The sequence below is a fragment of the Rhamphochromis longiceps genome, linkage group LG6 (assembly GCF_057381845.1).
Source record: "Rhamphochromis longiceps isolate RC_006_pf linkage group LG6, R_longiceps_female_GT1.1, whole genome shotgun sequence".
Lineage (NCBI taxonomy): Eukaryota > Metazoa > Chordata > Actinopteri > Cichliformes > Cichlidae > Rhamphochromis > Rhamphochromis longiceps.
Window position 1 is genome coordinate 13519144 of NC_140562.1, and position 23582 is coordinate 13542725.

General features: G+C 39.5%; 3 protein-coding genes across 3 annotated transcripts in view; 1 reads left to right on the forward strand and 2 right to left on the reverse strand.

Annotated features, from left to right (window-relative positions):
- The first annotated feature begins 3397 nt into the window (after positions 1 to 3397).
- Positions 3398 to 9015, forward strand: pvalb7 (parvalbumin 7). The gene is made up of 5 exons (XM_085409282.1): positions 3398 to 3521; positions 6965 to 7033; positions 7200 to 7329; positions 7473 to 7582; positions 8422 to 9015. Exons 2-5 carry the CDS (start codon positions 6973 to 6975, stop codon positions 8445 to 8447), a joined length of 327 nt encoding a protein of 108 aa, XP_085265408.1. The 5' UTR covers positions 3398 to 3521; positions 6965 to 6972; the 3' UTR covers positions 8448 to 9015.
- A 32-nt stretch (positions 9016 to 9047) lies between these two features.
- On the reverse strand, positions 9048 to 21026 carry baiap2l2b (BAR/IMD domain containing adaptor protein 2 like 2b). Its single transcript, XM_085409281.1, has 14 exons — positions 20303 to 21026; positions 20013 to 20088; positions 19175 to 19261; positions 18431 to 18492; positions 17780 to 17851; positions 17044 to 17133; positions 16748 to 16879; positions 14790 to 14894; positions 14070 to 14172; positions 13661 to 13868; positions 12970 to 13035; positions 11794 to 12130; positions 11639 to 11682; positions 9048 to 11224 (listed from the first exon to the last, which is right to left on the reverse strand). Exons 1-14 carry the CDS (start codon positions 20354 to 20356, stop codon positions 11149 to 11151), a joined length of 1512 nt encoding a protein of 503 aa, XP_085265407.1. The 5' UTR covers positions 20357 to 21026; the 3' UTR covers positions 9048 to 11148.
- Positions 21027 to 22221: 1195 nt separating this feature from the next.
- The window catches only part of fam20cl (family with sequence similarity 20 member C, like), a 34749-nt gene continuing 33388 nt past the window's right edge, over positions 22222 to 23582 (reverse strand). Inside the window, exons 8-10 of the mRNA XM_085409283.1 lie at positions 23147 to 23228; positions 22985 to 23044; positions 22222 to 22495 (exon numbers count right to left, since the gene is read on the reverse strand). Of these exons, the coding sequence (XP_085265409.1) occupies positions 22222 to 22495; positions 22985 to 23044; positions 23147 to 23228 (416 nt within the window). The remainder of the gene's footprint in view (positions 22496 to 22984; positions 23045 to 23146; positions 23229 to 23582) is intronic.

A 23582-nucleotide genomic window follows, 5' to 3' on the forward strand; every position in this document is an offset into this window, starting at 1 on the left:
AGAATTCGTTCAGCTTTTCAAATTTACATGAATCTTCAATTGCTAGCAGTGTGACTCCGAAGTGCTGTACTGTATGTTTGTAGGTTCCCCCCAACAAAAGAAATGAAAGAAACGTGTGGAAATGTCCATGCCTGTCTGAGAAAAGTGTGTAAAGTGTGTAGTGAGGGGTTTTACAGCCTTAAAACATCTATACTAATTGTAAAAAATTAAGTTGGCTACTTTGTGGATTTCACCTATCGTGAGTTATTTTTAGAATGTAACTCCCGCGATAAACAAGGGACCACTGTAGTCCAAAAAGTAGGTTAATTCTATTTTAATCATCTTTGTTATTAGCTACAGACTTTTCTTTACTAAGTTGTAAACACTGTGAAGCCACATTTCTATCAAGGATGTTTTGGTTGACACTGTCAAAAACCTTTGACAAGTCTAATAATAAACCAAGACTGTAGAGATCTCATGAACAAGCTGCAAATTCCTCTTTGTGTATCTCAGTGTCTTTCTCTATCCTCCCTTCCTGACCGTTCTCCACCCCCACCAACTACAAATCCTTCCAGCATGTTGTCCTCACCACCTCACTCCTCCCTTTCCCATTCTTCTACAATGCTGGAAAGTGCTGACGAGAGGGTAACTCAATAGAGAGGCGAAATCTAAGAGTGTCTCAGGACAGAACAGAGGGTCAGCGCAGGACATGAAGGAACAGAGAGTCACATTTTATTTTCCCTTTTTATGTTTGGTAGTCTTTTAAATTTAAAATGTTTACATTTTTTTGTTGCTATTTTTGTTCTTTAATTAGTAACGGGTTTTTTAACAATACTATTAGTCACAGTGTCAGCTGCAGTTGAATATGTCATAACATTACTACATTTTGTGCCTGAATTTTACACTGGAAGCCATGGCAGACATTACTATTACTAACAGCCAACAGTAAAATCTAACCATGGAGGTGTTCGATTATTAAAACCTGTAATTAGCAAGTCATTATTAAGGCTTAAAATGTGCTGTAATTTCCAGCTTTCTCTTCCACACAAAATTTGCAGAGAATGAATATTTGATGTTGAAAGCCTAATACCTTGGCAGTGTGGTATAATCAACCATGAACTCCCAGGGATGAAATCTCATTTAATGCTCATAATGAAAATCTCTGCAGTAAAAAACAAAAAAGCCCTTCGTATCTTTAACTGGCTGCCGTTTTATTACAACTAAAGTATCTTACTGACTTTTCTTTTCTTTCAGAGATGCACTACTACAAATAAATTTCTCTGTTGGCCTTGACTAACTGGGTGCAAGGTGGCCTACTAAATCACTCAGCAAAAGATAAGCGAACCAAAGGGAGAAAAGGGGAGAACAAAAAAGGCACAAAGTTAACAACCTATACAGACAGAGACTGATAAGCACAGGTGTATGGTGTAGGAAGATATGGACAGAGAAATTAGATATAAAAAATAGGACGATGTTAAGATGAAAGGACAGATAGGGAGAGAAAAAGTTGAGGGGAAAGTTTCTCTTGGATAAAAGATGGAAAGAAGAAAGAAGAACAGACTTCTTCAGCATAACTTTGCCTTGGATGAGTTAGAAATCCTAGCAAATCAAAAAAAATTAAATGCATTTCTTTGGCACAATTCATACAGTGGAATTCATTTGAATGCATTCATAAAATGCAAGAATAAGTTATGAATCCAATATAAAGCAATTTAGGAAGGTGTTGGGACACCTCGTGCTGCCAGCACAGCCATAGTGTTCCTTGGTGTTGATCATTATTTTAAGTAGCTTTTACTTATAAAAACTGAATTTTAGTGTCTGCTCTTAATCACTCTGAATTACATTAGGCAGTGAGTACTGCAAAGCTCTGTATAACAAAGGTATCTTGTACACTGAACTTATACTGTGCTATTTACAAATCTTGAGCCACCAATCTATCCTTTATATTTTCCTTCCAAAGAGCCAGACTCAGAGTTGCATCTACAGACAACAGAGAACTTAGCAAAAGACAGTTAAAGAAAGTGTATCTTAAGGCAGCAGTCCCCAACCTTTTTTGCGCCACAGACTGTTTTATGTCTGACAATATTTTCACAGACAAAGGATAAATACAACAAAATAAAACCTGACCGGTACCAAAAAAAGAAGATTTATTCATAACACACAGGAAAAGACCCAGGGAAACTAAATTAACGATAAAAACCAATAAAAACCCTGAAAACTATAAATGTCATGCCCGAGCCTCAACTCTCGTGGCCCGGTACCAAACGACTCACGGACCGGTCCAGGGGTTGGGGACTGCTGTCTTAAGGCTCTCTGTTATTGGTAGCATGTTCCAAAAGTACATAATTTGCTCTCAAATTATGCTCTCTTCTGTTTTTTTCTGAATATACCAAATAGCCAAGAATTGAACAAGTGATGGACAAAGAAGACGTGGCAGTCTTAAAAATAATCTACAGCAGATAAACACCATCTGAAAGCCATGTCCTTAAGAAAAAGGTAAAAATCCAATCCAAAAATCTGGCTTTTAGGAAAAGATCCATCTGCGGTTCACTGAAATGTAATCAAAAATTGTCTCAATCAAAGAGTCAAGAAGTCGTTCTCAAGAAAGGGAACGGGGAGAAAGGGCTGAGGTATGCCAAACTGAAAATCAGTGCCAGCAGGTCTGATGGACCACTGCATCTGAATTTGACCTTTCTGGTTCAAATCTTTATTAATATGCATATGAAGATGTGAGGTAAGAAGTGAGGTACAACAGAGACCATGTGCAGCTATCTGTAAAACACGGTGGAGGCTCTGTCATGGTTTTGGGTTGAGCGTTGGACATCTTGTCAAAACTGTGTGTAATGATGAACACAGAAAAGTATCAGAGTTGGATCCCCCATGAAATACTGTCTGATTGGTTGTAGCATCATTTATTTGCCTTACATACTGTATTCCCATGTATGTTTCCTTAATTTTCAACAAACAGCTACACCTACTCCCCATTTTCCTAACAAAATATAAAGAAACTGGACTTCACACAGTGCTACATGTGCAACTCCTTGATGGCATTTTCTAAAAGTAGTTGTAACTACAGCCTCTCATAACATGGCCAAGCCAGTGCTATTAGTTATACTGAGTGTGAGAGACAGGACCAAATGTATTGACAGACGCACAGATCAAGACAGAAGATGTGGGTACGGTCCAAACAAGACAGATAAAGTGGTATTATTACCAGTCCCGTGTGTGATATGGTAGTGCTGCACAGAAAACAGAAAACGATCACACTCTCAGGCCAACAGTGCTTGCGTCATATCTTGACACCCCCCCTCCTCCTCCCCTCTGAAAATAGAGTATAATGAGAGGTGGGCATGTTGTGTGTATGGGGTAAGTGTGTATGTGTTCGGAAGCAGCTATAAAAGTCATATTGTGTCGTCCCCCCCTTCATCTTGCTCATCTTACCTCCATCTCCTGCCCTTCTGTCTTCTCTCTGCTCCAATTCCTCTCCATCACCTTTTGTTTTGCCTTATTTCTCAGCTGCAATCATCCACCCCTTTATTCAGGTAAGACAGAAAATAAATAAACACACACACAAACATTTACAGGTGCAAGAGACCACACATAGGACACTGGAAGCTGAAGATTTAACTGCAATTTTTTTCGGGGATTATCTGTGACAAGCAGAGAGACTTCAGCTAAGTGAAATAGTTGTAAATTACCAAGATATGAATGACACATGGGGATAAACTGTTTGTAGCTGCAGGATGTGCATCGGGGGTGTGTTTGTGTAAGCCTGAGGGCGAACGCTCCGCTAGAAACTCGACTAAGAAAATCAATCAGGAGCACCATTGATTCAGGATTTGCGAGGCCTATGAAACACAACTTGATAAAGTGAAAAGGTCCAGTCAATAAAGTCATACAGTATTAGAAGAATAACAAGCTATGTAAATATATCTTTTTGAAATCAATCCACAAATTGTTAAATATGGGGATGTTTGGTGGTTTCAGTTTGGTTTTCGCTCCTCTGCAGTAGCTTGTTTTAAATAAAAGGTAATGTTAGCAGCAGGTGTTGGTCTCGTGGGTGTTTCCTTGCTCAGGTTTCACCAAGAACAGGTGTCAGTGGCACAGCAGCTGTGTGCTTAAGTAACTTTAAGTACAGTAGCTAATGTCTGCTGTAGATGATTTTAGGTGTTGTTGGTATTCTGAAAAGAGGACTTAAATAAGACACGCTTCACTGAACAATACACTTTTCTGTGCCATGACTCAGAACTTTAACTGGCAGATATTTATATGTGCTTTAGGGTATTATGCTGATCTGCTTTTCAAATCATTAACGCCACCAGAAAAAAATTAAAATAAAAATGTTAAGTTTCTGGTTAGAACTGTATCTACTTTTCTAAAGAAACACGACTTATTTATAGCACACACGCAGGCAAGAGTGGCTTTCAATCCTCAGTGAAGGTCTGTTATGTTATGATACTAAAATATAACCCCACATATCCATCACAGCATGCACATCCTTCACTGCAAGTTAAATAAAGTCACCGAGTGTCATTCATAATATGTGAGCAGAAACGTTGTCACTCTGCACACTGAAATAAGTGGGCGCACACAATTACCCACCCCATAAGGAAACCCAGTTACCTCGGGCTCTGTATGTGTACTTTTTTGTATCACCGTTCAGCCTATCAGAATGTTATTCAATATATTATACATATATATTATATATTATCCTTCATGTTATTTTGAGCATTTTTGTTCTTGCTCTTTTAGAGACATACACATAATATCTGAAATGAAATTATTATGATTATCACAACTACAACTATTATTATTGATGAAAAATGTGTGTTTAAACTTTAAAAGATAGCCAGGCCTTCTTCGTTTGTCTCTTTGTGTCGGATTTGAGTGTGAAACAGTTCATACATGTGGTTTAAACACAGAATTATGCGACTGAGGCCCAGTTTGTCTGCATTACAAGTGACATCACGTTTGAGGGCACAGTCATGGAAAAAGAAAGCGCGCATGTTCGTGAACACTTGTTGCAAAGTTCATGAACAGTGGGACAAAACCTGTGAATTTTACGATGGGCTGAAAGAACGTCAGTTATGTCATCTGAATGTTTAGTTTTGTGTTTTACAAAATACAAAACACAAAATCTGACAAGATCCACAACAACTAACTGGAACCGTATGACTGCTGATATAGGTAATAAAAACAACTGTGGCACGTTCCCAAAAGCAAAAAATGTTATCCCTGAGATGGCTTCATTGCATCAACGCTTTCTATTTGCATCATCTTATTGACAGGAAAAAAAATCTGCACATCTCAAGACATTTCACAAACCACAAACAGATGCTCACTAATTGGTTTTTGTTGCCAAAAACAGACACATAACAGGTGTGGTGACAGTTGAGAAGCTGATTGGACGGAAAGCAAGAGGATGACAATGAATTTTTACTTTTATCATTCTGTCCTTTGGACAGGAAGGCCTGGGATTTTCCAGGGGTCAGGATAGTGCAATCTGCACAGGGACTACTGACATGACCCCGGTGGGGCTTTGCAAGTCTCTCAGCACACGTATCCTGACTGTGAGACATATACTCTTACATACTCAGGAGCTCACATCTCTTAAAGACACAAAACCCACTCATCAAACATCTATCTTGACAACTCAGCACTTGATCCCAGAGCTCTGAAATGACAGGACTCTGGGATCAGCTCAGGTGTGACACCTACAGGTTAAAGTCATGTACTGCAATTAAGAGGACACTGATCACAAAATAGAACCGAGCAAGCGGATGAGACATGAAACACAACAGGTTACACATTTGTACTGAGCACACGCAGCTCTACAGCACGCTTTGTGTTATTCAGCTATAAAGTGGTGTGTATTTCACAATGACTGGACAGGTTTCTTAGGTTTAATAAAGTTATTTTACAAACTAATGGAATTTTCTTTATATGTCAAAGCAAGGAATCAAAATCATTTCACATTGTGGGCCACATATTGGATCTTAAACTCCCCTTTTAGTCAGTATAAAGAATTTTAACTACATATAAATAAGTGCAATTTCATGATAAGCTGCTCGGCTTAAAATGTAAGAACTAAATGTTTTAAAATTATCAACTGTCATGTAATTATAAGACAGAGATTGGAGTCACTGGCAGGCCACTTCTGGTCCCTGGGCCTTGTGTTTAACACTGCTGGATTAAAGTGTGGAAAACATCTGCATCAACTGAGGGTAACTAGTTGCACTGTGACTCTGTGACACATGACACAGAGAACAGAAGACATTTCAATTAATAACATACAATTTAATGCCTAATTCTGAATTAAAAAAGGCTCTTTTCACACCATAAATTCCATCAGAGTTTATCCTGCAATGACTACTTTAACTGTAAAATATACCATGTACTTTAACTGATGTCAAAGTACTGTTTGACAAACTCAGCTTCGCTGTTTCACACGTTCTATTTGTCAAAATTGTAGTCAAAGAAAAAAAATTGCAGGAAAGTCTCTCCTCAGAAGTGCTTAAATCCCTCCGACAGAGTGATACTTTTAAGATAACGGAGAATCCAGAGCAATTCTGGGTGCTTATTTCAGTGTACAAAGCTTGTCTCTCTCCATGGGCGTTTGCCAGACTGTATTTATGTCTCTGTCTTAAATTCTAACGTATGTCCTTCAATTAACCTCTCGTTGTGCCAAGTTCCACAGAGGCCATCTCTCGAATGCCTTAAAGATATTCCTACCAGGCCAGTCAGGGTTGAAATTCATCCTTGGGTTTGTTGGCATGGATAATCTTCTCTTAATTTACTGTTCTGTAAAATGCAACATCTGTCTAACTAAAAATACATTTCCAAACACATGTGCACATAACGAGTTAGATTTTACTTTCAGCTTTCGTATCACATCAGCTCAGCTGCAGAGCTGCTGCTCACTCACCTCTTTGAAATGCAATACCAAACTTTGTGCCTTTCATGTCCTCTCCGTCTCTCTCTCCAGGAAACAAAATGGTTATGACAGATCTGCTAAAACCTGAGGAGATCAAGAAAGCTCTTGATGCCTTCGCAGGTCAGTAACTGTTGTAGAGGCTCTGTGTTATTCTCAGCAGCGCTGCAAAGTGCCAAAAGTTGGCCTTAAATTTTTTGCTGACCCATAAAAAATCTGTTTTTAAAAAAAATCTGTGCACATGGAGTTGATGTAATAAAATCTTTTATCTTTGCCTTGTCTTTTGTAGCAGAAACATTTGACCCTAAAAAGTTCTTTGAAATGGTGGGAATGAAGGCCATGTCGGCTGAAAACGTCAAGAAGGTCTTTCAGGTTCTGGATGTGGATGGTAGCGGATTTATAGAAGAAGAAGAGCTAATGTAAGAAACTCAAACAGATGCAAAAACACGCTAAAAGCAGACATGATGAAAGATACAGCTCTGCAATATAACACTGATGTCACATGTTCCTTAAAGCTGCCCTACAGTGACCCACTTTCTGCATCAACCTGCACTTTTCTCAGGTTTGTACTGAAGGGCTTTTCCAAAGATGGCAGAGATCTGACTGACGCTGAGACTAAAGCATTTCTCACAGCTGCAGACAAAGATGGAGATGGCAAGATCGGCATTGATGGTAAGAGAAAGGTGTCAAAATGTTTTCAGTTTATTCTTCAAAAAGATACAAAGAGGTGATGAGAGTAGGATGAGGACGGGGTGGGAGGAGAGCTAGCAAGTAGGCTTTCTGCACTTCCACAAATGCTGTATGTTGTGTGGGATTTTTCAGATTTTACCAAAATGTTTCTAATGCTTGATTCTTATTGTTCACATCTAGTGAAAAACTGAATATGACCGAAGCAAATTTGCAAGTTTGCAAGAAAAGACACACTGAGAAAAAAAAATGTAATGTCACCTGTGCAAGCTAACACCAACTTTTAAATATCTAATTTGTTTACTGGAATAAACATGTCATAAACTAAATCTGCCAATTGATCTTTTTTTAACATAATCATAAAAACACAATATCTGAAATGTTAGGTATGGTAACACCATTCAGCGACTTCAAGGGATGACAGGTGGAATGAATGCTTGTGCTTGGTGTATAAGGAATCCCATAAAATACACCAAAGTGTGGCTGGGCCAGATAGTGAACCTCCTGATGTGTACATTAGCGTGTGAATGTTAAATAGAAAGCAATTGGGCATAAAAAAGTGCAAGAATGAATGGGTGAGTGAGAAATGTTAGATAACTTGCTTTGCAGAAAACCGGAGCAACAGTGTGGCCTGTTGATGTATTAAAGGTGAAAGATTTGTTTTATGATATAGAAGCTTTGGTCCAGAGGAAAAACACAGTTCAAGGTTCCAGACACCATGAAATACTTGGATCAGTTTCTTGTTGGTGTTTAACTGAATATGGTGACAATGTTTCACTCATTTGTGCGCATTTACATTTTTGTTTTGCTCTCTTTTTTTTCAGAGTTTGAAGCCTTAGTGCATGAGTAGGGGAAAGCTGAACTCCCCTCTTGTTCTTCCTGCTCCTCTTTGTCCCTGCATCCACATTTTGTAACTGCGACCTTCAAACTCTTCCTCCCTTTCCTCGCTCTGGACCCCTCACACGGAGTCAGACCAGGCCTGCTCTCTGCAAAACACTACCAAAAACAGGCCAACAGGGAGTCCACCTGAGGAGGAACATACAGGCATAACAGGCACCAGTTTCACTTTTCATTTTTCTTTTTATATATATAGATAGATATATATATATTTAACCACACATGCTGTATGGATTTCAGAAGCATTCTTAATGATTTCGCGAGGATAGTCTGTGGTCAAAAAAGGTGGTACTAGTGTTGTAGATGGTGTAGATGTTCTCAAGACTCCTTAAATCTTAATTTCCTTCCTGCATTGTGTCTTGACTGGTTTTATTTCTAGATGTTCACATGTCAGTGCACTTTCCTCCCACTCCTCCTCTTTATCCACCTTCATTCACCTCCCTCACCTCAACCACCTCCTCCTTCTCCACCTCCTCCACCCCCTGCCTCTGATCAGATCATGTAGTAAATAAAATCATATAAGGAGAGCTGTGAAGAGAGAAAAGATCTCAGTATGAAATGATAATAAAAAAGAAAACTTGACGTGAGGTGTCTCTTTACTTATTGTTACTCGCAGTGAACACACAACATTGAACTCACACAAATACAACACACTGAACATCGCAAAACAGGTCAATCACTGGGATGGTGGAGAGCTTAAGCTTAACATTTTGGGAAACATGCCTTCTTTCTCAGGTTGCTTGCTCACACACACATATAAATATTTTGCCAACAGCCAGGTTTCATAGTAAAGAGACTGAAGACGTGGTGCTGACACATGAATAAAATGCTGTAGAAAACAGCGCAGCATCAGTGTTTTCTTCAAATTTCTGGCAACAAGCATACTTCCAAAAATGTTTAAATATTCTCTGAATATTTTTACCAACAGACTCAAACAAATATTAACATACAAACTCAAATTGCTGTACAAAGGTTTGTTAAAATAACCATTTTAGTTTAGTTCAGTCAGGGAGGATGGCTGATTTGGACATTGTAGCAATTTATATTTGGCGTCACATCACTATGGAGCAACAGGATCCTGGTACAGAACAGAGTGAACATTAATAACAAGAGATACAGACAGAAAGAAGGCCATGGGGTGGAGGCGGGTTGCAAAGTGGCTTGCAAGCCTGCAGCAAAACTCTTCTGGTCCTTTGTAGGTTTTAACATAAAATAAGTACAGTTCGTCATGTGTAACAAAACATGACATATTATACCTTTCTATTAATTATGTAACAAAAACTAAACCAAAATACTGAAGCAGTGTCAGAAAACAAAGCACATCACATGATTCCATAGAACCACCTTTAGCAGCGTGAAGTAATTGTGTGACATTATCAGCCAACATTGTTGTGGAGGAACTTTGATCCACTCTTCTTTGTAACACTGCCTGAGTTTATTGAGATTTGTGAGCTTTAATTTATGCATAGTTCTCTGAAGGTCCGATCGCAGAATTTCGGGTTGAGGTCTGTGCTTTGACTGAGGAGTTCAAGGTTGACTGTAAGGTTTCCAGGTCCTGTGGCTGCAAAACAAGCCCAAAGCATCACTCCGTCACCACTGTGCCGTTGGTAGGAGGGTTTTGTGTCGATATGCTGTTTGGTTTTCTCCAAACCTACTGCTGTGCATTATGGTCAACCACCTCCACTCGTTGTTCCCAAAGTCTTGAGTCTTGTGCAGATGTAACTTTGCATATCTAAGCTCTGCTGCAATATTTTATTTTTAGAGAGAAGAGGCTTTCTTCTGGCAACCATTCTATATAAGCCATATCTGTCCAGTCTTTTTCTAATTGTACTGTCAAGAACTTTACAATTTAGCATGCTAACTGAGGCTTGTAGATGTAGCTCTGTGCTTTTTGGTAATTGTGTGAGCTCTGCAAAGTCTGACTTTGGGGTGAATTTCCTGGGGCATCCCCTCCTAAGAGGTTTGTAGCATTGTGTTCTGCTATATAGTGGTGGTAACACCAGCTGATGATTAGTTAATCAAGTCAATCTGACCAGCAGCGACTAGCTGCTACATACTCTCTTAATTAAAGTACCTGTGTGCTTAGTTTTTCACATTTTTCTGTAGCTTTGCTTAATTTTTGTTAAAGAAATTATGACACAGAGTAATATGTCATGTTTTGTAGTTCAACTGGGCTGCATTTAGCTAGTTTTAAAACTTAGAAAGGTCCAGATTAGTTTTACTCTGTCCTGATATATAAAACCTTACAATTTACCATAACTGTGGATTGATAAGTTCATAGTAGGAAGTTTTTACAACTAAAAATTAGTCACTCAAAGGTTAATCAGTGTTCCTTATATAAAATTATGAAAGGGATGTCGATGAGCTAATGTGAGCTGAGACTGCTCAGCGCAGCTTGTCTTTGTGGCCTGTCTGAATTAATGCTATGATCAACTCAATGGTTTTAATATTTGATTAATCGATGTGTATTACAGTATCTTCTTTGATATGGGAGATACGTTATCTTAAAACGGTACAAACCTTCTGGCCATTTCACTCAGAGCATTCACATTTCAGACATGTCACGTCATTCACTAACAAAAATGTATGTCCTGCCTCCACAACCTGATCTCACAGCATCAGTAACAAACCCTGCATGCACGAGTGCCGATGGATTAATGGATCTGAGGAGCAGATCTGTCATTGGTCGTCGTGGGACGAAGCTTTACCGTGGCGAATGGGTTTGTGCCTCTGAAATGAGAGGATGATGGAAAATGATATACAACACCACATGCACTCAACTGCTTTCTGCCAATACCAATAAACCACTCAGACAGAGGTGCACACACTCTAGGTTTAGACACTAACATCACACCACAGCCTGAGGGTGGTACATTTTGACAGTGTGCAATGAGCACTCTGTGGAGGTCTTTGTTTCAAGTAAACTTTGATCGGGGTTTATTGTTTGCAGTGGGAATTGGGATTCAAAAAGATGTTTCTTGCAGATTCTCAAGTGTAATCTAGTTTTTCTGGGAAGACAATTCATAGGATTCATATATATTGGATCATGGTATATTGGCAAAGCAGTGCTGCACTGTCGTTTTTTTTTCCAGAACAATACATAACAATAATCCATAAATGCATACATAATCCATGTCTAATTACCTGGGAAACAGTGGGTTTTCAGGGGGTCCATGTGGTGATAATGCCTACAAAAAATACAAATAAATAAATGAATACAAATCCACACTTAGCACTGAAGTGTTGCGTATTTTTCTGTGTTAAAGAGACAATTTTCATTAAAGTCAAACATGTAGCACCTGGACGTCAGATGCTGATCCACCCTTTCTGTCAGGTAGGGGAGAAATGGGCCGAAAATCTCCTGAACTCCTCCTTGCACTCTGAATTGGTGGAGGGGGAGGCGGTGGGGGAGGAAGTGGATGTTCATTGTAGCTCCTTGTTTGACTCGGCTTCGTCTCCAATGCCTCTTCTCCCTTCTTCTCAGGGAGTGGAGAGATAGGCCTGAAGTCCACGGAGGCTCTACGATTGGGTGTGGCCGGGGGTGGGACGTCTCCGTAACTCTTGCTCTCTGACTGGTCGGCGTAGGTGTCACTGTCATTCAGATTGTTCATACTGTGACTTCTTAGAGAACTGCCACTGTTGGGGCAAAAGGAGCAGAATCTTTTAAGTGATTCATAGTGGGAAAAATATCTGGAATATTTTACTAAAGGATAACAAAATAACAACATGTCAAAGGAGCTTGCAAAGAAAAGCGTCTGGACTTCTTTAAGTTGCTTGAAGACGTTTCACCTCTCATCTGAGAAGCTTCTTCAGTTCTAAGGTCAAATGGTGGAGAGGAAGAAAGAGGAGTGAAAGAAGCCATCTATGTCCACTGTGAGCGACCATCTTTGAACAGAGGCGGGGGTTTACGACACCAACTCTCTGCCATCTATAATCCAGTTTTGAGATCCCTTCCCAGACGCCTTAACGCCCACTCACTTCCTGGGCCATCTGATCTCAGGAATTCGCATGATAAGGTGGGGCCAGGTTTCACAATGAACACACCCGAAACTCTGGCTGATTGGGACCCACACCCAGTTTCACACCTTGGCTCAGGCGATTAGAGGATCATCAGGGGGTCCTTTTGTCCCTCTGGGGGGGGGATACTCACACTAGGTTTATATCTGGGACTCTCCACCATTTGACCTTAGAACTGAAGAAGCTTCTCGGATGAGAGGTGAAACGTCTTCAAGCAACTTAAAGAAGTCCAGACGCTTTTCTTTGCAAGCTCCTTTGACTACGATGACCTGGATGACTGAGAACCTTCACAGACAAAAATAATAACATCTTCTCCCAGAGCAGCAACCTAAATATTCACATATCATACAGATTAGATCCTGTGGTTTGCCCCAATATCTTTTTTTCTTGGTGTCCAGTGTCATGCCAGAGAAAGAACATTTTGGCATACAGATTTGAGATTAGTATCTGTCTCCTACCTTGTTGCTAAATTATTGGAGAAATCCTCAATAGGGGCCACGTACGCAGCAGGGAACCAGCCCTGACTGGAGGAGAAAAGACAGAAAATTAAACATCATGTGTCTTCCTGTCTTTACATAAATCAAAAAACTAATTCCAGCAACAGACTCTGTAATTCTCAGTCTTGTGTTTTTTTCAGCGCTCGTGTAGTCTGTCAACCAAACACAAGAGCAATCCTTTAAATCACAGGTTCTCAACCTTTTCCCACATAATAATCTTTTCCCTCATAATCCTAACACTGATGGTTAGATGGTTCGGGCTTAGCATCGCACGATGATGCGAACTAACCCAAAGCTGATAATCTGGGGAACCCTGAGGGAGATTTCATGAGAGACGGATGTGATGTGCCACAATCACAGAGTTTCTGTTTGTTTTACTGGTTTCTGGTCTTTTGAGTTACTATTATTTAGTTTTACAGTAATAATTGTATTTTTTTTTAAATAGTATCATGAGCAAAACAAATTTGTGACTTGATCTAGGAGCTCAAAGTGGTAAAAGGTTGACATCTTTACCCTTTTATTGGAAAAACTCTGTGAGAGACTTTTTTTTTATAAGGCCATCAATTTTAAGATTGGGTGCAGATGATAACTGAACACTGTAAAGACGGAGCATTTCAAAAACGGCACATGCACGTAAATGTTTATTTCCCACCGCAGGCTGCTGTCAGTGCGCCCATACAGCCACCCGTTGCGTGGCTCCTGGACCAGGACGATGACAGTCTCGCCCCTGTTGAAAGGCAGGAGCTTTGGGTTGGATGAGGAGGGATGAGAAACCAGCGCTCTCATGACTCTCCCTCCTCCCAGGCCTAAAGATTCCCCCACTGAACTGGAGCGAGAGCGGCTGGGGAGGGGAGACGGTGCTGGAGGGAGAGGAAAGATGAAGGAGAAACAGAGAGGAGAAAAAGATTAAAAGAATATTAATAGGAATATTTTAGGCATGCATGAATGAATGCATATAAACAAGCAAAAATTAATACTTCTAATCTTCTCTGGCATCAAAGGTTATCAAATAATCACATATTAATATACAGCTCTTATAATTAGAACAGCACACCTCCCACCTCTAGAAGGGACTCTGCCCAGTGCGTGCTGCTCCCGCCTGGCCCAGGACATATCCTCATCTCTGGCTACCGTCTGCAGCAGGGAGCTCACTGAACCTCGCAGCTAAGCAGACACAGAATACAGATCCCACTGATCGGATTTTTTTATTTGAAGTCTGGCATAGCAAGGTTTGCTTTCAGCAGGAATATTACGATTATAAATAAACAATCTGGTGCTGGTGCTCGATTTAGTGTCAAGATTTCTAAAGAACCACAGAGACCAATGCTGGAAAAACTAAACACCATGTTGTACAAATAAACCAAGCAAATATGTGCTTACACTCGCTGTGAAGCACTTCAGCTGTAGATGATGGACTAAGCAACCTTTACAGCACAAATAGTACATTATTAGCAGAGAACAGACACATGAGAATACAAATACAGCTGCTGAACTAGACTGGGAATGCTAGTAAACATAACAGATGCCACTTATTAAGTGAATTTAACATAAATTATTTTAAATAGACTTTGGTTTATTTATTGAACTATAAGAAAAATAAGACGGTGAGACTTGACTTGGTTTCTGTTCCTATGTTTCCACAAATTCAAACGCAGCAGACTGTACAGTGTTTCGCTGAGAAACCACAGCCACTGTACCTTGTTTTATAGTGCGTGGCATACTCATGTGTAATGTTCCTACTGGCTAAAAAAAAATGAGTAAACCTGATAAAGTGCTGGTACCTGTGCCTCTTGGTCTGAATGGGTGGGTGTTCGAGATCTGGAGACTCTGGTGTCATTCACTTTCTCTTTCCATCCGTCTGCCTTCTGCTGGAGAGATGCACCAGTCTGAAAACGGATTAGAGGTGAGCGCCTCATTCCATCTCAGTTTGATCATTCAGCAACATGACTAGGCAAGGCAAGTTTATTTGTGTAGCACAATTCAACAACAAGGTGATTCAAAGTGCTTTACAGAGACATTAGAAACAAGAACAAATAAAAAGCATGATTTAAAATTGATTAAAAACTAACTAACTAACTAACTAACAAACAAAACAGTATATAAGATCAAAAATCAAAACAGATAAAATCAGAACAGTAGATAAAATCAGTAGTTAAAATGTAAGTTTTGAAGTTTAAGCTTAAAAGTGTGGATTTGGTGCTTTATTCAAATACAGCTGAGAACAGGTGAGTCTTCAACCTGGATTTAAATAAACTGAGTGTTTCAGCTGATCTGAGGCTTTCTGGGAGTTTGTTCCAGATATAAGGAGCATAAAAGCTGAATGCAGCTTCTCCGTGTCTGGTTCTGACTCTGGGAACTGATAAAAGACCGGATCCAGATGACCTGAGGGATCTGGAAGGTTCATACTGGGTCAGGAGGTCACTGATGTATTTTGGTCCTAAACCATTCAGAGCTTTATAGACCAGCATCAGAACTTTAAAGTCTATCCTCTGACGGACAGGCAGCCAGTGTAAAGACCTCAGAGCTGGACTGATGTGGTCCACTTTTTTGGTCTTAGTGAGGACACGAGCAGCAGAGTTCTGAATGAGCTGTAGTTGTCTGACTGATTTTTTTAGGTAGACCTGTAAAGATGCTGTTACAGTAATCAAGCCTGCTAAAGATGAATGCATGGACTAGTTTTTCCAGGTCCTGTTGAGACATCAGATCTTTTATCCTTGAAATATTCTTGAGGTGATAGTAAGCTGATTTTGTTATTGTCTTAATGTGTTTTTCTAGGTTTAGGTCTAAGACATATTGCTTCAGTAAATAAGACACATGACACTGAGAAGTGAGTTTCATCAGATGAACAAGATATTGGCAAGGTCCCACATGACTGGGATAAAAAGGCTGGGCAGTTCAGTGTCTTGGTGGAAAAAGCACTCCAAGCTCATGGCTGATGGCTGCAGTCGGCCTTCCCTTCACAACATGATGGATTGCAGCTGATGTAGCTGATACACAGAATACTAAGCTCCATCTACTACCATGAAGTGGGAAATGCAGCTTATCGGTCAGGACAGTAATTATATATTCAAAATGTTACAAAAACTAGTTATTGTTCAGTGTACCGGCTATATTGAAGGCTGCAAAAGTTTTCTTTCAAAGGAAACTTGTATTACATAATAATACATTCATCAGCTTTTTTTCTGATGAATGTAAAAGAAAATATAAATTAAGCAAAATTTTGTATTTCTGTATTATATCTAACATGTTTTTTGTTCCTTGTTTTGCAGAGCAGATTGTAGTGAGTATTTCTTTAAAAAGTATGTAATGTGCCTTTCAGCAGGTTACAAGGTTACTGGTGACTAAACTGACCCATCATCATGTCACCTAAAAATAAAAGATTTAAGGCCTTTACATACTGAACACGTAAAATTTTTGAAAATATTTCATATGTTAAACATTTTTTTTGGGACCCACCTATTAATGGAGCTTTTCACACCGACACCGTAATCTCCCAGATTTACAACATTTATTTTTCCTGCTTAAACTCGATTTTTCTGATTTCATTGCATTTGAATCAACAGATCTGACCAGTTACACCATTACATTTAGCAACAAGTGCACTTGTAGCTCAAAGAGCGCACTAGTACTGAATAAATTATGGCAAAAGTAAGATAATACCATTTTACCTTAATCTCACACAGATGCTGCTCAGGGTTAATCAACTCTACTGTGTAGGTTGGCCAGTGTGTATGAATACCTTGTTAATTAGGAACAGCAGTGACTGAGTGAGGCCACAGTGTTTCTCTGCCAAGAAGCGATACCTCCTCTCCTCCTCCTTTAAGATCTCCTGATGGCTCTGCCGCAGGTACAGCATGTATTCACTGTTCTCCTAAAACCGCACGCACAGGGAACAATGAACATGAGGGCATGCACCTACAATGATACACTCACAAGGTGTATTACTGGACTGTGTGTGTGTATTTGTGTGTGCATTAATATGAATGTGCATAATGTCAACACATAATATTTTTCTATGTATGTTTGTGTAACTACCAGAGAGTCTCTGTAGGTTCCCCGTCTGAGCTGCTTCTCCAAAGCCTCCGCTTGGTTTCTTACTTCCAGCTCGTACACTCTGCGACTGCCCTGCGGCACAAAGAAAGTTTATTTGCAAACTATACAAAAATTGTAAGAGGCTTAGCAGGTCATGTTTATCCTAGTGCTGGTCAACCGCTCTCCATCTTTGTCCTCTCACCTGCTTGTGCTGCTGGCGATGCAGCACCCCTCTGTTTCTTATTCTAATTAAGTCCAAAGATGAAATTGCTGACAAAAGAACCAGAAGCTCCGTTTTCACTCAAAGAATTACGTGGAGTGATTTTTAAAGATAAGATAAGAGAACCTTATTAGTCCCACACATAGGAAATTTGTTAAAAGTAAATCTTGAGAAGAATATGGCCTGTTCCTGTCACAGATTACAGGGTTTGTTTAAAACTTTATTCATCTGTGTTTTTAACCCGTTCCAACTTTAAGACAGTTTTAGGGTAACTACTAATTATTGATGATTTCAAGCTGATCTGACTTGAAACAAAGCTTGGAAGCTTAAAATGTACTTTGTTAATTAAAAAAGAAAAAATAAATGAATGCAATAGTATTTTGAAACTATTACAGTCGCACTGTAGGATTGTTAAAGTTTGGTTTATTTACCATAAACCAAAAAACCTAAAATAGTCCAGAAAGTTTTCTTAATTTCACAGGCAGAAAAACGTAAGCTTTCCCAATGCATTACACTCACATCAATATACTCCTCGTCCAACTTGATATTCTTCTCCATTGCTTGCAACACTTCTATCTGGAACCATCGAAACTGCAGCAGAAAGAAAGAATTCAACTGGAACAGTGATGAACCATCTGTCCTCTTGTTTAAACACAGGCTTTAATTATCAGGTTCATTGTGCTGTTTGACTAAATCTAAATGCAAATGTGCTCCTTCCTCAGGCCAGCTTTGTAATCAGAGGCCATGCTTTGATTATTCATACCACAATTAGGCACAGGGGTTTTAGTGTCAAAAGAAAAATAACATACAGGGACAAACTAGTGTCCTCGAGGCTTTATGTAGCTAACTTCGATGAAGCAGTTTGTAAGAAGTGAAATCTGCTTTTACTAGCATCCTATAAATGCTGAACTCACAAATTCAAAGATCTGGGGACAAACTGGGGAAGTTACATTGAAGCAAAATACTAATTGTAGCTGTTTTTACTCATCATTTGACAAATAATGTATAGCGGTTATTATTCTGTCAAATATAGCTTAATACCCACCAAGCATTATTTTCAGTTTGGTAAAAACTTTCAAGCAAACAAAATTAAATTCACAGAAGTAGAACTGCTGTATGTAGTATTTTAAAGACTGCAGGGATCAGCATTTACTGAGGAAATGTACCAACCACTCCCTCCATCTCTGCAGTGAGCCTCCTCTGTGTTTCTGAAATCTGGATCAGGACATCCCCTGTTCAAAGAAAAAAAAAACAATTCTGTACGGAAAAATATTTGAAGAAAGCGAAATCTTATTGGGAATGTCAGTAATTTGATCTAAAACTTTAACACAGTGTAAAACCACTTGAGCCATGAACGAGTCCGGTTGCTACGATGGTGGAAAGTTAGCCAACCCTATATACTGTGGGCGCCTCCGGCCTTGTCTATTGTCAAGGATTGCGGTTGAGCTAATAAACTGAGTGGAGCTGAAAGACTGCCCTCATCTATAATTCAGTGGCTGCCACTCAATAGGGCTCCTGGTCACGCTGTGGTTCCCTGACCTTCACAGTTAGCCAACCTACCGAAACCACATGTATGCTAGCCAACACTGTCTTAATAGTAGCATAAAGCTAATTACCGCTGAAGAATGATAACACACATCTCTAATGACAAAGGGAAAGCTTCCATAAAATATAGTGCACACACACTAGCTAAAAGAATCAGTAAATACACACACACACGTATATGTAGCCTATATGTATGAAAAGAAGGAGAGTACAATTGAAATTTACTTTGTGTGGTTTAAAATCTAGACTGTGTTTGTGCAAGTGCAGTGTCTCAGTAGAGCACTCTTGATAACGATGCTTCTCTAATGAAAGCAATAAATCAAGGGTGAAACCTGTTTAGTAATGAGTCACAAATACACACACTCGTACCAAGGGAGCGAGATGAAAGTGTGTGAAGTGCCTGGTCGCCCATCTTAGCCACAGCGCTGAAATAGGCCTCACTGCAAACGCCTAAGGCTGCAACATACAGACATCGAGAGACAAATGTAGCTTTTCACATTTAGACAAATCAAACTGACAAATCTATAAACTCTACAGTAACATCACAACCACTTAAACTGCTTCTTATTGTGTCGAACAGTTCTGCTTTTATTCATTACTTTTAAAAGACTGGCAGTGTTATTTGATATGTGATTCTGGTCTAAGAATAGCCTCGTGCCACTTGGTATAGTTTTACGGCACAGCCCCACTGCCCTGTGGCTGATAGCCTGAATTGTTTTATCAGGCACAGAGATGCATGAATGATGCATGCTGCTTGCACTATGCAATGTGACACACGTGATTAAGATTGGAAAATGTACAATGGAAAAGTCGGACAACTCGGACATGCAAATAAAAGGTGATGCACACAAAAAAAATCTCTCATCTCTGGAGAAAAAAAGGTTTTAAATTCTGCTTAATGTCAGCAATCAAATAGATTATTTTTATCAAATCATATTTTCATATTCACATGTACAAATCTCTTTATATCTTTTCCTAACCAAATAACTTCTACAAATGAGTAGGTCCTTGATAGACATTTACAATCCTGTGACTTTTTTTCGATTTTAATTGCAGCTTGTGGCCTCCTTCTTAGGGTCTCCATGGGCAGACTTTACTTCAATCATCTCTGTACAATCCTGATCCAACATCTACACTAGTGCTAACAACAAAATCCACATTCTCCACAGTGTAACTGCTCCTTTCAGTCATTCACAACCTCGCTCACCTTGAAAGGCCTTGATGTAGCTGTTTCCAAGAGCAACGAGCTTCTGAAGGCCTGGGTTGAAGTGCTCCATCAAGTTCTGCAGTAACACACGAAATACAAACTGAGCACCACACCAGGTGAACTCAGCAGTGACTTGAAGCGTAACGCTAAAATGTATTTTTATACTCACCTCCAAGTGCGCCCCGGCCTAGTTTAAATATACAAAATCCTTCTTTAAATAATGAATACTATACCGGTCCCCAGGTTTCAACACAATGAACAAAAACAAAAGAAACATGATGTAAACTCACCGAATAGACAGATAAAGTTGATTTGTGCAGCTGATCACTACTGACTCCAGACATATTGATCGATTTCAGGTTTAACGATAAAATGAGAAAAAGCTGGTCAGAAAAAAACTAAACTTCTGTAAAAAGTCTGTATTCCCAGAAGTTTACTGTCCCGTGTATATCAGCGTCTTAAGGCTGAGAAAGTCACCTTCAGCTATCCTCCCACTGCTTCTGCTGTTTTCCCAAAGACCAATAACACCTATCTGACAGTTCCTTCTCCTTTTTTTCAGTCATTCGTTAATGAGCTCTTTTACCCTTATGTCATCAGCAGTTTTTCTGGAAAAAGCAAGTGAGCAAGGGTAAGAGAAGAGGTAAGGGAGTAGCTGACATCGATACGGCTGAGCAAGGTAAATTATTGATTGGAGCCCTGAAAGGAAAGGAGAAGGAGGACAGCCAGCTGCCTAACCATCCGTGACGTATCCTCACACCTGAGGGAAAATCCTGCCACAGTTTGTTTGACTGACGAGAAACAAATTTCCGTGTTAAAAAGGTACAAATTACTTAAATATAGTTAGCTCACAAAATGAAGTAAAAGTTTTAATGCAAACATTTTTCGTGCTATGGGGACATTTATGTGTGGAAGTAGAAGAGTAGAAGAGAGTGAGCAGCAACGAACTGTTCCAGCTTCTGAAATCAGGCAGAAGGTTTCGCACCATCCGAACAAGAACAGAGAGGCTCAAGAGGAGTTTTTATCCTCAGGACATTCGTGTGTTGAATCACCCCCATCATCCTTAAGTGACTGAGACAGGACTCATTAGCTCATTCTCATCATCCTGAATCCTTCTGGCCTCGCTATAGCACAAGACACTTTAACACCCTCCTCTCGCAATGTACACAAGCTGTAAATTTCCAGATTGTTTTATCTTATTTCATTTCTATTTATATAATGTACATAACTCACCCACTTGCCGCATATAATGTCCTCCTTGTATATACTTATTCACTGTATATAAAGTTCTGTCTGTCTCTCTTTTTTTTCTTTGCACAGTCGAGGAGCGTATCAGGTCACATTTCACTGCCTGTATAACCATGCACGTGACAAATAAAGAATCTTGAATCTTGAGAGAGAAAAAAGTATTCCACTTTAGACTTTGTTTTAAGTTTCTTCTCTTCTTTCCAATTATTCTGTCCTGGTTTCTGTTTGCTGTTTACGTCTGCTATGTTTTCCGGTCGCTCCCCTCTACTCTTCACAGCCCCACGTGACTTTTTACTTCATGAAATGACTTTTACATTCTTCTGTTGTGTATTTTGTCTGCATTTGGATGCAATCTGATAAGCGGAACTTTTCCAGGAAAAGTGTTAGTTCCCTTTCAAAAAACTAAACTAAATCATCACTGAATCTTCAGCCAGTGCATGTGAGTTCTTTATATAAAGCTGAAACAGTTTCAAGTGGAATTATTAGCAATCATTTTATTAACACAAACCAAGTTAAGAAACAGAAAAACAGAAAAAACATTAAATGTAGACGAAAACTTGAATTAAAGCTCAGATTCACTCAGAGTCACTGTTTGGTGTACTTAATGCTATAGCTGCACTAAACCAAATACACGGAAGTCTTTTCATTAGGTGTTTTGTACCAAAAGTGTTGAAAACACACATACAAAAAGAGCCAGTACCAGGCAGGCCCACAGAGCAGAAGGACACATAATATTGCAGGGAACTGACTAGCTAGCCCCCGAAAAATGTTATCCTATTTATGACAATACTACTGCATTACATTGTGTTAATGATTTATCATCATGTGTCTGACAGTTACTAATCAAAGTGAGTTTTAAAATTATATAGCTCCTATAAATGATATTTTATAACTCTGAACTCCTGCATCATGTTGCAGAAGTATGAAATAAACAGATATAATGTGACAGGTAAGTGAGACTGCTCTAACCAGAGGGAGCGGCCACGTCTTTCAGAGAGGCCGTGTCCTCATAGAAGACGTCTTCACCGTTGTCATTTCTTTTCTGCTCTTTTTGACAGCGACTTACAGTTCCTAGGACAGTTTTCAAACGTCGATCTAAAGCCGTAAGGTGGGGCTCTGCCAGAAGTGGGGCCACCTTGTGAAGGGGATCACGAGAAAGTGACGCTCTCATAACATCGCTTAATCGATACTGAGGCAAAGTCAGGAGACGCAGGCGTAGCCAAGTGGAGCGACGGATTCTGGAGAGACAGCAAAGTTTTTAAAAAAGAAGATAAATGGAAAAAGGAAGTTACTTTGGGATGTTTCAAAATTGCCAAATGACAGGGTAAGAGAATAGGATGAAGAAAGAGAAAGAGGAACAGCATCTGATGGTTAAGGTACAATGTGATTGTTCTCTCACACTTTCTGAACTAAGCCAAGGAACTTTGTTCTGTCTCCCTCCATTCAACCCCAACCATCCACGACAGCTGGCTGCCCATCCCTGAGCCTGGTTCTGCTGGAGGTTTCTTCCTGTTAAAGGGGAGTTTTTCCTCCCTACTGTTGCCAATGCTTGCTCATAAAGGGTCGTCTTGATTGTAAATCTATTACTGTAGAGTCTTTATCCTTGCAATATAAAGCACCATGAGGTGAATGCTGGCGTGATTTGGTGCTATATAGATAAAACTGAACTGAATATTTACCTGATGTATAAGTAATTCACTACATGTATGTGATGGTCTGGTTTATACCTGCAGCACTGTTTTAAGGGAGTTAAGATCGAAGGCTCATCTTTGGAGTGACGCCCAAATCTGCAAAAGAGGACAGATCCAGAGTCAGCTATGTCAAAGTTACAGTCTGACCAGCACCTCTGCCCAGTATATGAGCAACACATACAGAACAGAAATACTCACGCCCTCCCATTGTCAAGGTGTAGCAGAAAAGTATTATTGACAAATTTCTCAAATGTTTCATAGTGGTGCCTGTCCATGTTACCTAAAGAGAGAAAGTAAAAGAAAGGATTTGCTTAGTAATCGGTAACCAAACCTGAAACATTTTACATGTTGCATACATATAAATATTCTGGCATAAACATCTTTATGCTTACGGCTACTGTGTGTACTTTTGTGCGTCTGCCATCTACAGATTGAGTCACATTTTATTCAGAAAAGTACTTTCAACTATTTTAGGGAATGTCATCCAAAAGAAGAGAAGACAGTGTGGAGCTGAAATAATCACTTTATAGAAGTTTGTTAAATTCTTTCTTTTTTTCAGAACAAGAATGACGAGACATGAAAGTGGATTTATAAATTTATTTGAAGGTTCACATAAAATCACAGGAGCATCAGT

Coding starts and splice junctions, on each gene's coding strand:
- pvalb7 (XM_085409282.1), top strand. CDS start 6,973: ATGGTTATGACAGATCTGCTAAAACCTGAGGAGATCAAGAAAGCTCTT. Junction 7,034..7,199: donor AGCTCTTGATGCCTTCGCAG/GTCAGTAACTGT, acceptor TGTCTTTTGTAG/CAGAAACATTTGACCCTAAA. Junction 7,583..8,421: donor TGGCAAGATCGGCATTGATG/GTAAGAGAAAGG, acceptor CTTTTTTTTCAG/AGTTTGAAGCCTTAGTGCAT.
- baiap2l2b (XM_085409281.1), bottom strand. CDS start 20,356: ATGTCTGGAGTCAGTAGTGATCAGCTGCACAAATCAACTTTATCTGTC. Junction 17,134..17,779: donor TGGACGAGGAGTATATTGAT/GTGAGTGTAATG, acceptor TTTGTGCCGCAG/GGCAGTCGCAGAGTGTACGA. Junction 13,869..14,069: donor GGGCAGAGTCCCTTCTAGAG/GTGGGAGGTGTG, acceptor CTCTCCCTCCAG/CACCGTCTCCCCTCCCCAGC.